Raw genomic sequence first — 14,526 nt, forward strand, 5'->3', positions numbered from 1 at the left:
CCTTGATTATAGCAGATGATATAAGACTAAAATGTTCAATGTTTTAAAAGTTTATCTGTGTTCTACAGTCACTTCTCCACATGCCTGATGTTAATTCCCTGCTCATTTGCCAATTAGAGTAGGATTTTGTGGTTGTAAGAGCATGCCAGAGAAGGGGGGGCTGGACTCGACCTCCTGAGGCATCTTCCAGCCCTAGGATTCTATGATTAAGTCATCATTGTCAATCTTACCTGCAAAAACAAGGAGTAGTCCTGTAGCATGAGTGTTTATGGGAAAAACCCACTTCCTCAGATGAGCAGAGTGGAGAGAGAGAAAGAAAAAGAAAAAAAAGAAAGAAGGGGGGTAAGGGTAAAAGTGCCTTACCTGCAGTTTGTTAGCCTTTTCTGCCAGCTCTGCCCTCATCCTCTCTCCTTCTGACACTTTGGCAAATAGTTCCTGTACCTGAGCATCTAGCTTCTTTCTCTTGTGCTCAGACTCCGCTTTGACCTGCTGCAATACCTTCACCTCGCAGGCTAGTTCCTTGTTGTCAGTCTCAAGGCCTTGCTTGTTCTTTTCAAGATTTGCTTTGAACTGCGAAAGAGAAAACAAAAGTTTTAGCACTTCACGTGATTCTCCATCAGGCACTTTCCTACAAAAGTTCCAAGGTTAGTATTGATGTGATGTGCCCTGTGGTTGTTAGTAAGTATCTTCCTGAGGTTAGGTGGTTGTCTTTAGGAGAGCTATAGTTATACCTCAGGAAGATACTTACTAACAACCACAGGATATACCACATCAATACTAACTCTGGAACTTTCCCTTGCAACAAACCCCATTGCAACTTTGTCCATATATCTACTCTGACGCAATCACTGGACCTAACCATGTCAGTTATATGATCAAGGATTCATATTCCTATTCATCCAGCAACGTGATTTATGCCATCATATGTCAGCAGTGTCCCTGCAATGTATATTGGACAGACTACTCAGTCAATTCGCCAAAGAATCAAGGCACACAAATCAGAGATCTGACATCTTTCACAAAGAAAAACCTGTTGGTCTACATTTTAATCTACCTGGGCATTCCCTTGAAGACCTGACAACATGCATCTTACTTCAAAGAAACTAACACCAGTTTAGAGAGAGAAACTTCAGAACTTTCATTCATGCTCAAATTTGAGACGTTACGAACGTGGCTAAATAAAGACGCTAATTACCTTACACGTTACAAAGACAGCTTCCCCATCTATTGATATAGTCCTAGTAACTCCAGATTAGCCACTCATTGACTTGCAATAAGTTATTTCCTCCTTTCCTCTCCCTCACCCCACCTTCTGTTCTAAAATCTGATTTGTTAATCTATAATGTGTTCACTTTCTTCATTGTATTCCTTTGTTATATATGGTCATGCCAATTCTCTTTCAGAATATGATCTGAAAAAGTGAGTCTGGCCCACGAAAGCTCATCACCTAATAAACTATCTTGTTAGTCTTTAAAGTGCTACATATTTTTTCCTTTTGCTTTAGTCTTAATAAGAAAGAGTTAGCGAGAACATGCTACACTGATAAAAGAACCTAAATGCACACTAACAAGATTAGCAAAGATCATCCCCCACTTCCAGAAAGGGCTCTGGTTGGTTTTTGTCCCTCAAACCCCATGCAAGGTTTTTCCTGTGGTCACAAGTTTCACAGAGCTTCAGCTAAGAACCAGCACACTCATGGCTGTGAAAGCCACTTATTTAACCCATCTGAGGGTACATCTACACTGCAAGGTTATTTTGGAATAGCTTACTTCAAAACACAGTATCCATACTACAGGAAAGCCTCAAAATGAGTATGAGGCAAACTCCCCTAATGTGGATGCGCTATTTTGATTTAGAGCCCCAGGAGACTCGGGGAGGAATAACTTTAGAATGGCCCTGGTGAAGAGCTATTTCAACATAGCAGCAGTGGAGCACACATGGGCACGCACGCACTCTAGTATTGTTTTTCTGGAGTAATGGCCGTTATTCTGGAATAATGGTGAAGTGTAGACATACCTTGAGTATCTGAAGTCACCGTAAATAGGTCAGACAGACAATGCTCAAGGCCTCGCTCCCAAAGGGGGGATGCAGAGGTAAGTCATCTGCATTGCCCTCCTCCCAACTAATTAGGACCCCCTCCCCACCTAATTTCTTTGTCTAGCTCACTGTCCAGTCATTTGAATCATATAAAGAGGACCTGGGCTTTTACATTAGCCACACCTTCTCCTATAAGAAGTTACAAACAATCCCATATCAAATATTATCAGTCACCACTGTGCAATTTGGCAGCTTGAATTAAAGACATCTAGGACCAGAGCAAAAGGGATATTTGGGTCACAACTCAAGCACATTGTCAGAATTGTACATGGAAGCATCTACAATACCTTAATTTAGCCAAATAGGATTTTTTTCTAGGCCCCAAATTACCATCACTTTCTCTGAAAATAGTCTGTCTGCATTGTATACATTCTGAGAAGTGTGTCTCAAATGAGCTTGCAGACTGTTGTACCTTGTATGCAGCTAATACCACCTAGTACAATAGACTGTCTCTAAGGATATGTCTAGACTACATGCCTCTGTCGCCAGAGGCATGTAGATTAGGATACCCGGCATAGGAAAATGAAGCGGCGATTTTAATAATCGCCGCTTCATTTCAATTAAAATGGCTGCCGCGCTGAGCAGATCAGCTGTTTGTCGGCTCAGTGCGCTAGACTGGACGCTCTGTGGTCAACATCAAAGGCATTTGTTGTCCACCCCATTATGCCTCGTGGGGGCTCAGCGCGGCAGCCATTTTAATTTAAATTATGCGGCGATTATTTAAAGCGCCGCTTCTTTTTCCTATGCCGGGTAGCCTAATCTACATGCCTCTGTCATCAGAGGCATGTAGTCTAGACGGACCCTAATTGTGTCACTTCCAAGTTTGTCAGGGAGATTTCAGATGGACCTTGGGAATGATCAACTGGTTGGTATCTGAGCTAGGATTCTAGCTTCCTGTTATTTTGTAACAGCTCTAGGGACAAAGGGAGAAGAGTGATGGTATTTGACAGAAGTGTATTTGGCTCTCACCCTTTTGGCCTGTTCAAGTTGTTCAGAAAGCTCCTCCAGGGCGGTAGCATGTCTTTGTCTGATTTCCTGTATTTGAGCTTCGTGATTCTTGGTTTCTTCTTCAATAGCTTTCTTCAGTTCAGCCACTTCCTGTTCACGTTTTGTTCTGGAAAAAGCATCGGAATACAGTGGAACCTCAGTTACAAATACCTTGAGAATGGAAGTTGTTCATAACTCCGAACAAAACACTACAGTTGTTCTTCCAAAAGTCTACAGCTGAACATACACTTAACAGATTTGAAACTTTACTGTACAGAAGAAACATGCTGTTTTCCAATTTTTTGGTAGTTTTCTGTTACAGTACTACAATTTTTTTTGTCTCTCCTGTTGCCTGATTGTGTACTTTCAGTTCCAAATGAGGCATATGGTTGACTGGTCATTTCACCACTCTGGTGTTCATAACTCTGATGTTTACTATATATTATTAAAGCTCAACATTTTACAGACTAGTTTATGCCTCATTTCCATCAATTTTCTTTTTGAACTTTAGTCTCCTGCTATCTACATGAAGTGTTCGAGTTGTTTCCCCAGCAGCACAATACAGCAGTTTTCACAATTCACATCTGTGATAGGGGGGAGAGAGAGGGAGGGGAGGGGAAAACAAAGAATTGGTTTCACAATTAATGAACTAGAGTTGATAGACCTGGATTGTATTTCCAGGTCTACCAGACTCACTGTAGGACCTTGACAAGTCACTTCACCTCTCAGTTTCCCATCTGAATTTTTTGCAATTCATGTTTTCCTTCCTCAAAGAGTACTTAGGGTTTTAGTAGAACACTCTGCAATTGTCAGCTGGTAAGAGCTATAATGGAAAAATATTAAAGCCAAAAATCTTTACTGAAATTAGCTTCAAGCTAAGGTTATTTCATAAAGATATTTCATGTAACTTTTTTCTCTTTAAATGTTTCATTATTGTGGTCTTAAATGTACACATCACCCCACCTCAATTCTTGCTGTGCTGCAGTGGTATCCAAGGTATCTTCCAGCTCAGTCTTCAATGCCTCCAGCTCCTCGCTTAGGTCTCTCTTCTGTTTTTCAGCCTTGTTGCGTGATGCCTTCTCAGATTCTAGGTCTTCCTGGAGCTCTGCAATCTGAGCTTGTAGCTCTCGTATTACTTTCAGTGCATTGTTTTTCTGAACAGCTTCTTCATCACCTCTGTTAAATACGAGCATAGGATAAGGCATGGGCAAAAAAAAAAAGCTAAGATGTAATAAAACTTATTGGCCATCAGTTCTCATAGTGGAATTGGAATTAAGGGCCAAACAGATGTTACTTATAACATCAAAAATCAAAAGGCCCCTTTAATCAAACACGTTTTCTGTACTGAGACTGGTTCCTCTATTAAGAGACACACTGTTTAGGGATGTTGGGCATTAAAGTTACCTTATGTCCAATCCTCCAACCTATTCTAAATTCCCCCTCGAATTCATCTCTCAATCAGTATACTAAGACTTCTAAATTATGAGTCATAAAAACAATCAATATTACACACTACATTTTAACAGTTCTGTGGCACCTTAGAGACTAACAAATATATTGATATCATGAGCTTTCATGTGTAATATGTTAGTCTCTAAGGTGCCATGGAACTGCTCATTGTTTTTAAAGTTACAGACTATTAAAAATGTATTGAGGGGGAGCTGCGTTACTGTGACTAAGATAGGAATTTTTGGTAAGAAACTTCACCAAAACATCAAGATTATTTTAAATAGTCACTTCAGTGGGGAGAGCCAGCAGAAAGTTGATTTTGAAGGCCCAACAGCCTGGAAGGGGAGAAAGCTGTTCCATACCAGCTCTTCTGCCACGTTCAATCTCATAGGCAACTGAATGGGAAATTGAGAGATTTTAAAACAATTCATCCACTTGGGCAAAACAGATTTATTTTTAACCTGATTGTTTGGTAGAACAATGGAGCCGGAGTACATTTTGGTGCTCCAGAACCCATATCAATAATCAGAAGTTAAATTTAGAATGTAGTCAGCCACCTCAAAACCAATGTTTTTTAACGTCACACACAGACAGGCACTCCCCAAGCCAATTTCTTGTTGTGCAGAATTTTACACAGTATCAGAGAAAACATGCAAACTCATGAACATTTCCTAAGGAATGGCAAAGCCACTGGCTGCACTGTGCAGGGGGTCAGACTAGATGATCATAATGGTCCCTTCTGACCTTAAAGTCTATGAGACTTATGATTACACTGTTTTGCTCTCTTGATACTGAACTGGAATGTGCCAATTGCAATCGGTTTAAAGTGACGTGGGTTGGTAAGTTAAAGGTTCTTTTGCAGAGTAATGATATCAAAAATGCAAAACATCTTCCTCTTTTGCAGTTTGTAGTAAAGAGAAACATACTGGCAAGGCTAGATTCTCATTTACACTAAGGCCCCTTTATGCTCCCCTGGCAATCCAGAGGTGCCTTGGGGTACGTCTGCATAATGAAGCTGCAGCTCAGAACAGAGCTCTGTCTCTGATGCTTACCATCGAGCTGTCTACAGAACTATTCTTCGAGTGCTCGTGTCAACCCCAGGCGTGTTAGCCTGGGCTGAAGGGCTCACTGCTACAGGCTGTGTAGACATGCCATAGGTGTAAAGAAAGAACCAATTTGCAGCTTTTAATGCTTTCCTGGCTTTACAGTTAGTCTGTAATACAGGAGCAACTTAGATAGGAAACTGCTGCAGACTCAAAATAAAAATCAGTAACTCACGCTGTACTAGCTTTCCCTACTTCCAAACTTAATCAGTATAATCTTGTAAATGGATGAAAAGTAAATCTGAGAAAATCCCACTGATTTTACCCAACCACAAGCCCCAACAGTCTCTACCTGGCAAGAGCAGCCTGCAGCTCCTCTTCTTTTTTGGCTAGTTGGATCTTTAGCTCTTCAATCTGAGCTTGCAGCTCAGCTATTTGGTCCTGTAGGTCTGTTGTTTCGCCATCAAGCTTTCTTTTAGCTTTTTCCAGTTCTTGACGGGTCTTCTCTTCCTTTTTCAGTCGCTCTTTAGAAGGATGAAAAGATATTCAGTAGAATTCTTTCAGCACGTTGTATAAAAAGATGGCAAAAATCCTACAACTAGCAATTTTATTGAAGACAACTGAATGATAAAACTATTAATTTTTAGCACCTGTACAAGGATAATTTTAATTCTCTTTCTGTAAAAGTCTGCTTTGCATAAAGGTCAAGACAGCAGACCGCCTAGCTTTTTCCCTTTTCTCTGGAACAATCAGGTAGGAGAATTTTGGTGCTTCTCCATTTCCAGTTTCATTTCTGATTAGTAATATGTCGTTAGACTAGTCTACTTCCCTACGCTGGGGAAATAATATATTCTTTTGGTCCCATTCCCAAGTTCCTCTTGGTTAGCACTCTGTTGAGTTTTCAGGCAAATATAATTAAAGTTTGTTGTAGACATCACAAAGAACAACAGGCTGTCTGGTCTTTAACTTTAGAACTACCGGAAACACTTGAAAAGGACAAAAGTGGACATGAACTTCAGGGCCCTATAATCACCTGTCGGAGGTGCGGAGGAGAGAAATATTTTCTCCCTTTTTCAAATTTCCAGAAAAAGCTCTGACAGAACTTCATTCCGAAGTCAGAAGCCAAAGCCCGTGTGCTCATCCTAGACTTACTTCCGTGAATGTTTGGAGAGCACCACATACACAAGGCTTAGCCACTACTGATGCTTCCTCCTCCTCTGACAATATGGGGACTGGAGTGGGTTTTGACTACCTGGGCAAGGGGTCTCTACTAGTCTGTGCACTTCCTGAATGCCAGCTTTGAGCCATTTTCCAATTAATGTTTTAAGGTCCTTTGAATGCAATGAATAGGGTAGGATCACCCAAGTGACACTGTTCTTGATAGACTTCTGAGGGACTTCAAGTCCTTTCAGCATTCCTTCTCAAAGTCATAACAAAAGGACAATCTTGCCCTGAAGGACAACCAGGAACAGGATCAGATGCAAGATTACTGAAATTTCCACAGCCCTGCTGGAGAAGGTGATCAACAAAATGCATCCAAGATCCAGGAAATTCAAGTCAGCTGATCACAGGAGGTCAAAAGATGGTATGTGTTGCTTTTGGAACAGCAGGCCAAAGCAGTGCTGCTTTGTGAAAACCATCTCAGATTTCTTAAACTCTTATGTCAATTTGGAGCCCAGTCAGTGAGACTTAGTCACTTTTGAAAACTACCACAGAAACTAGTTGTGCTGATCATTATCTTCCCATCCACAAACACGCTTAAAGCAGCGAGGAATGAGGTTTGGACCTTGAAAGGAACTGTAAGCCAACCTAGATTTTTTCCAAGAGGAGTTAACTATGATATTTGCTCTTTTACTTGAGTACTTCTTGCCCTGGACCATGTGATGAAAATTGAACAACTGAATATAGCAAGATAATGCTGAACCAGGACTAATAAGACTGCTTTTAGAGATGCTAGGTTGAACTGTAGGATCAGATTAAGCATTTGAAGGCTCTCCAACCAGGCTGACTCTGCCCTGCTGAGTGTTAGTGCTTGTGCTAGTCAAAGAGTCTCTCTCAACTCACGGAAGACCTCAGAAGTCTCAGGTGCTCTCCCCAAGTTGCTATCAAGACATCTTAGTACTCCATCTTGCTGTAGGATGGTGAGCTGCACCAAGGTATTATTTTATTCATTCTCTTTCAAATGCTTCACTTTTTGCCCACTACAGGGATCCCCCTGAGCAGACATGAGAGCTCAGAGATTGATTTTCTTGGGGCAGGGCATGACTAAACCCATGTGACGGGATAGATGCTCTATGACAATAAAGCTGATAGATTTTCCAGGCAGCTGTGAGAAGCCTGGTTTACTATCATGAGATGAGCAAGCTGTCTCTAAGACCCTTCTGCAATGAACTGTGAAACAAGGAGGGACACCCTCCAGGAATAAGGAAAGATCATTGGTGTTCAAAAATCCTCAGAAAATAGTGAACTTCACTGCTGTAAAGGCATTTCTGATTTGAATCCCAAACCTGCCTTAACACCCATGCAGCCGCAGTGTCCAAAGGACAACGCTGTGGTTCCAAGTCAGAAGAAATATTTTGCCTCCAGACAAGTTATGGAGCAACAAAAAGGAAGCAGTGGAGCCCAAGTAAGTTCTGGCAATTACAGGAGTTGTGCTTCTGCAGATAGAGCTGATTGCTATGGCAAGTTGCTAGCTTGAAATGATAGACACACAGTAAAACAAAGCCTGTGGACACTGCTTCAGAAACACATTAGAAAGGCCCTTGAAGGTTTTTCTGGGGGGAGCTCTGCTTCCATAAAGATTTGGTTAATTCAGTCGAGTATTCAATTGGGAGACACAGTTTAGAGATTGAAAAATCCCCTCTCTTATGGAGCTCAAAATCCTTATCTCCCCATTCTATGCCATCCTTCTATGGATAGCAACCCTTTCCTTATACTGTTGCATCACCCTATTTAGCCATTGACTACATCAGACCCCACTCCATGGTCTGGCCCAATGACAGAGGCAGGAAGAGGTCATGATATGAACAGAATGCGCAGAGCAACAACTTACAAACCTCTGTGGCAAGAAGCACAGCGACTAGGGATTTTCCATTTAGAAAAACCTCTCAGTGATTTCATGCAATATTGCAGCATCTTGGGATCCTTAAGTCACTTCCCTGCTGCTGACTTTGAGAAGTGACACTCAGAATGAAGGGTCCTCCATGGCAGGGAGGGGGAGGGCCAAAATACTAAACAAGCGAACAATGTGGTTTAAGGAATTCAGATAGGAAGGAACTCCAAGGACTGTGCTACAAGATGACTATATCACTGGACTACAAAGAATGGAAACAGACTCTGTCTGAAGTGTTTAAGTGACACCCATTTTGTGGTGAGGGAACCTAGAGTCATCAGAATTATATTAGCCTTCTTAAATCTGTAGTATTGCTCTAACAAGGAGAGACTATAGGCTATTTACTGAAAGGAAACAGCTACACTTTCCTTGGGCAAGGGAGACAAGAGCGCATACTGCACATCAACTTTAGCTTTCCACTGTAAAAAATGGTCCTTGTAGTGCCCCCTATGATCCACCAATGGCCAAAATTGATTTACTGTCACGTTTAAACAAGCATTCTTTTCTGCTGAGTTATTAGTAAACTCATGTCCCTCCTAAGGCCTCTGAGTATCTCCAACTTGGCACAAAAAAAAGTCAGCTGCTAGCCATATTAGTCCCATTTTTGCCCAACTGGAGAAGATTCAAACATTGCAATTCTTGCATGATCAGGTCAGCTGTAAAATATGTAGCAAAGCTGCCCATAGTACAGATGGGGAGAAATCATTTCCAAATTTGGGTGCAGAGAGCAACGCAGACTTTAAATTTTGCACATTCATTAAGTGCCATGTTAAAGTTGCACAATAGCCAGATATTTTACATCTAGAAGCTGTTTTGTATAATCAAATACAAGAGAGGATTACACAAAGTTGACTCGGTAAGTCACTGCTTAGAAAACATTTTATGGTATTTCTTATAAAAGCATTATATATAAAACAAGTGTCAAGAACAGAAAGGGAACCATTTTAGATAAACGGAGTATCAAGACAAGCAAAAGTTATTTAGACTTGGTTCTTCATGAATGATTTCCAATAGCCAAAATGAAGAACCTCAATTTTATGAATGACCATATTACACAACCACTGCTCCCCACGGGAAAAAAAACCAGTTAAAAAAAGTGATGCTGATGAAGAACAAGTCAACATTCATTCACATTTCAAAGCCTTCAATGAACTGGAATTTGATCTGTAGTGGTTTGAAAGACAAAATGATCAAGTATGCCATACTACAACTTAAGCACTGTATCCACTCTAATCTTGAGATGTTCAATGTTATAAACTCCTCAATTCCTAATCAGTTTATAAAACAGGGGTTCTACAGTTTACTGTAAGTGACCTATTAACTTTCTATCACACGTGCTAAGTTGTTAGAATGCATATTCAAAAAGATCTTTAACCTTCCAAATCAGTGATCATCATTTCCTGTTTGTTCTTGAGTTTGGCCAAGTTTTTGGCTTTTTCTTCTTCTTCAGCCAGCTGAGAAGTGCACTCAGCAATTCTATCCTCCATTAGTTTCTTTTCCTAGTTGATAAAAAAATATATATATATTGACTGTTAGAGTACAGAAAATGCTCTGAGGCACCAATAAAGAGTGAATGTAGGAATTCTATATAGAAATCATACATTTTTGTACAAGCTTTAGTTCAACTGCTTACAAGTTAGCATTACTAATCAGTTCCAATAGTTACCAAATAATGAAAGACCTCATTTTTAACTGTGATTGCTGATTTGGGATGCCATGCCAGATACATATTTAGGTAGTACGTGCTCTACACTTTTCTGAAAGTGCTGAGAAAAAAAACATACTTGAAATTGGAGCTCCCATAAAGATGCCTCAAGTTGGGTACTGAAAAATTGGGGCACTCGAAACCATAAGCCATTGTTGACAATTTAGGCCATAGATAGATATAGATAGATATCGAGAGATTGTTCTTGAGCAGCGCATGAATGTAGGTATGATAAATACTCCCAAAGATTCTTACTAAAAACTTTGTATTTTTCAGTCAGTCTGTAGGAAAGGCAGCAGTAGTCCAGGCTAGGGATGATGCTTACCATTAACTGGCGGCCTGACCAGGCTGGAGCATCTCTCTGCCCGCAGTGCAGTGAGGCAGGCATGGCTCCCTGCCTGCATTGTGGTGGACTGCTCCACACAGTTAACTGGTTAAATTATGTTTAACCAGTTACTTTTTAAATAGTTTACAGCCCTAACTCAGATCTGCCCCCAAAAGGCAGTCTTAGAAGGAATGAGAATACATTGAAAAACGTATTGACCCTATCAGAAAGCCTGAAGTGTCCACTGAAACCCAACATTTTCTTCTAACAGGAAGGGTTTTACTTACATCACATACAGGTTTCTCACCTTCAAAAATTTGGAATTTTGGTCCTCTAGAAGTAGGATCTCTTCTTCCATCTTCTTAATTTTAGCTTCAGCAGTTACCTTTTCAAGTTGCAACTTCTGCCGAGCTCCCTCTTCCTCATCAAGTTGCTCTTCTAGGTCCTAAGAAAGCAAGTACAACTGCACCGTGGTTTCCATATTCCCCACCTACTTCACATCAATGAAAGCACAATACGGCTTGCTATTTCTGAAGGGGCCCCTCACTTTCTAGAATAAAGCACTACCAATGAAAAGTGGCTTCAACTATAGGAGCCTTAGCGTAGTATAATGCAACTTTACATTAAACAGTCATGATCGGATGCACTACATGAGTACAAAGCTGTAACTGTAAATCTCAATTATAGATTTACAGAAAGTTCAATGTCTGCTTTCCAACACATTCTACACTGCTGTATGGTATATTAACTTTAATAGAGGCACACAATGTGGCAGAATATATGGCTCCCAGGAGGAATGCAAATCACTTGGACTGTGAAATGACAGCCATAACATTGCACTTTATTTATTTTTTTTAAATCTCACACATGTCTTTTTACATCCCCCATTATATTAGGCTAAATTGATATCAAAGCTTCCCCAGAGAGCACCGCACACAAGCAATCATGTAACATTTGTCACGGGGGCATAGCAGAAATGCTACTTCAGAGACACAAATGTAGATAGGTGGATGGGGAAGGTGGGTAAAAAGATGCAGCAACAGAAACAGTGAAAGGAGATTGCTGGACCTCAAAGGATCTAGACTCCTAAGAGGGTTTCTGGAGACTGCCATGGACACCTAGATATACATGTGAATAAGCTGATATTAACACCACTTTTTGACACTTCAGTTGCCGTCATGGTAACATTACATTATTTTCCATTCATTTACAGTATTTTCTCAACCACTTTCTCCCACAAAACTTAAGAGCTTAGGCAGTCTAAGGATGAACATGGAAAATTTTAAAAAAAATGTCAGGATCTTCAGATGGGCGGGGGGGTTCCTTTTACACCTGAAACGAGTCCCCACATCAAGTCTGGCACACAAGACAAACCACACCAAAATGCAGCCAGGAGAGTGCAAAAGAAAATCTGAGAAACTTGAAGTTAACAAGAGACTGTCTTGGCACGCTTTGGTAAGATCTGGTGAATAGATTTCTCTATGGTCATGAACAAGCACGAAATAGTTATATTTCCACATCTGAGGCAATCCCCTGGTGTTAGTTCCCAATCCCCACATCACTTAAGGTTGTAAAGCTCCCTCAAGAGCCATGCTGCCATCAACTCTCCACCTGCACAGGGTGCAACTTACATGAGAGCCTTTTTATTCTGAGTCTGCATACATATCCTCAGAGAAAATCCATATTTGTTCCAAGAAGGATGATGTTACAAACCTTACCTACTCCTCTCTCTTTTCACACCTGTGAACATCACAGAATTTGTCCAACATGGAACCAAGATGCTAGGATATTGTTTTTCACTCCCCCAACTTGTCCCAAAGGAGCAACCTTCTCCATTCCTTTCATTCCCACCAGGTGAAGTTACTGGCAGTAACAATAAAACTAACCCTCATTATTTTAGTATTCTGGTCACACTGTCTTCTAATTGCATTTACTGAGACAAGTACCTGAATATGTGCCTGCATCTTTTTCTTTTCATTTTGCAACACTTGGTTTCTTTCCTCTTCCTCCTCAACCCTGGATTCCAGATCATGCAGAATTTCTTCTAACTCCTGCTTCTTGGCCGCCAGACGAGCTCTCATCTCCTCAGCTTCAGCAAAGAGCTCTGTCTCTGCCTGAAGCTGCTCTGCAAGAATGTTCTTTTCTTCTAAAATCTACAAATGATCCAGAAAAATGAACACTCAAGCTTCTCTACTACATAACCACAACACATCACATGAGAACATAGACATGATAAAATTTTACAGAAGAAGTTGAAAACTAACATCTAACCTTCTCTGGTAAGTCACAGAAGTTAAAAGTGAAAGGCCTATTCTTGATCTGGTCCACCCTCTACCTCACAGTACTAGACTCTCTCTTAGGGGGTATTTTCTAAAACTTTGTCCTGTTCAGTTTTTCGTTATTCATGTGATATCTCCTCAGTGGGAAGCTCCATCTGGTCTACCAGGATGAAATGGTCCAAGATAATCTGACTAACCTATTTTAATTTGAATTTTAACTCACTACTTGTAATTATTCTCACCTAAGTCATCTTAAACAATTTACATTAAAGACATTTACATCTTCTCAATACTTGTAGACAGTGTGTCTTACACCTTAGTTTCTGCAATCAGTCTGCCCAGCCTCTTGTCAACTGTTCCTCCACTCTGAATTTCTTCTCAGCTATCTAACGTGCAGCTCTTTTCTATTTTTTTTTTACACTGCATACATCATCTTAGTACACATTCCTTATTTTGGGTACTTCATACGAGCTTAAGACATTGCCCACAAAGTTGAACTCTCGCTTTCTTTTTCTAGGACAGGATTCCTCTACTTAGGCTATGCAAATTCTCTTTTGCAGTTTTACTGCCATTTCTAAGAGCAAGCTCAAGTCTAATTTGATATTCACTACTTCCTCTGACTCTCCTGAAATCACTACAGCTTGCACCTCTATAAACCAGAATTTTTGACAACCAGCACCAGAGTGTCCCAGCACACCCCCGGGGGTAGGGAGAGCCAGGAAACCTGTGTGATGCGTGGGGGGAGGCACATGGCTGAGCTGGTTGGCAGCGGGGGCTGGGAGCCAGAAAGCCCAGTGCATGGCTCAGATGGGCTGCGGTAGGGAGCTAGGAAGCCCGGTGGGGCAGTAGCGCCGGGGACAGGGCCAGCAGCAGTGGGCGGGGGTGGGGTAGAAATGATCTCTCCTGGTCCAGCACAATCCTTCCTCTGGGGCCAGTCAGGTCCTGAAGGTGCCAGACCAGGGAGGTCCAACCTGTACTCTCATCTGGGTTTGAATGATTTTCCCTGGACTTAAATTCATTTTACTTCCTGCTCTACAGATTCTGCAATATTAACTCTTGTCTTCAGAACAATGAACAATTAAGATTTTAAAAGTGAGACAAACACTAATCTATGACATCATACAACATTTCTGTCCAATATGACATGCTTATATTCATCATTACTCTGATCCAGTTCCATTTTGAAACAAAAGACTTCATAAACTCCTGTTTCCTCACAACACAGGAGTCTACAGAAAGTTTCCTGGTCTAAAAATTACTTAAAATCAGACTGTTATCACATTTTTCTGTGTTTAAAAATAAAAAGATTCCAATCCCTGCCCCTCTGTTCTGGAACAGCATGATGTGCCAGGTTTGGATCCATAGGTAAAGGAGTGAAATCAACAAGTGGTCTGGTCTCATTGTTGTCAGGCAGGGTCACCCCAGTTTTGCTTTATATTAGCCAAGTGCTGTCCATTGTTAGCTAGGCCTCAGGCCTCAAACCAGGCCTGTGCTACATGGGCTTTTGTTTTAGGCCCTCATCTTACTAC

The 14,526-nt window shown here is 41.0% G+C and overlaps 1 protein-coding gene across 3 annotated transcripts in view; it reads right to left on the reverse strand.

The window, feature by feature from the left end:
* MYH10 (myosin heavy chain 10) overlaps positions 1-14,526 on the reverse strand; it is a 146,865-nt gene that overhangs the window by 25,203 nt on the left and 107,136 nt on the right. For all 3 annotated transcript variants that reach the window (XM_075903464.1, XM_075903463.1, XM_075903462.1), the window contains 7 exons: positions 12,665-12,871; positions 11,026-11,163; positions 10,064-10,187; positions 5,929-6,100; positions 4,048-4,260; positions 3,067-3,211; positions 364-570 (listed from right to left, as the gene is read on the reverse strand). In XM_075903464.1, coding sequence (XP_075759579.1) covers positions 364-570; positions 3,067-3,211; positions 4,048-4,260; positions 5,929-6,100; positions 10,064-10,187; positions 11,026-11,163; positions 12,665-12,871 — 1,206 coding nt within the window. The remainder of the gene's footprint in view (positions 1-363; positions 571-3,066; positions 3,212-4,047; positions 4,261-5,928; positions 6,101-10,063; positions 10,188-11,025; positions 11,164-12,664; positions 12,872-14,526) is intronic.

Source organism: Pelodiscus sinensis, chromosome 20 (genome assembly GCF_049634645.1).
Source record: "Pelodiscus sinensis isolate JC-2024 chromosome 20, ASM4963464v1, whole genome shotgun sequence".
In the NCBI taxonomy this organism is placed as follows: Eukaryota; Metazoa; Chordata; order Testudines; family Trionychidae; genus Pelodiscus; species Pelodiscus sinensis.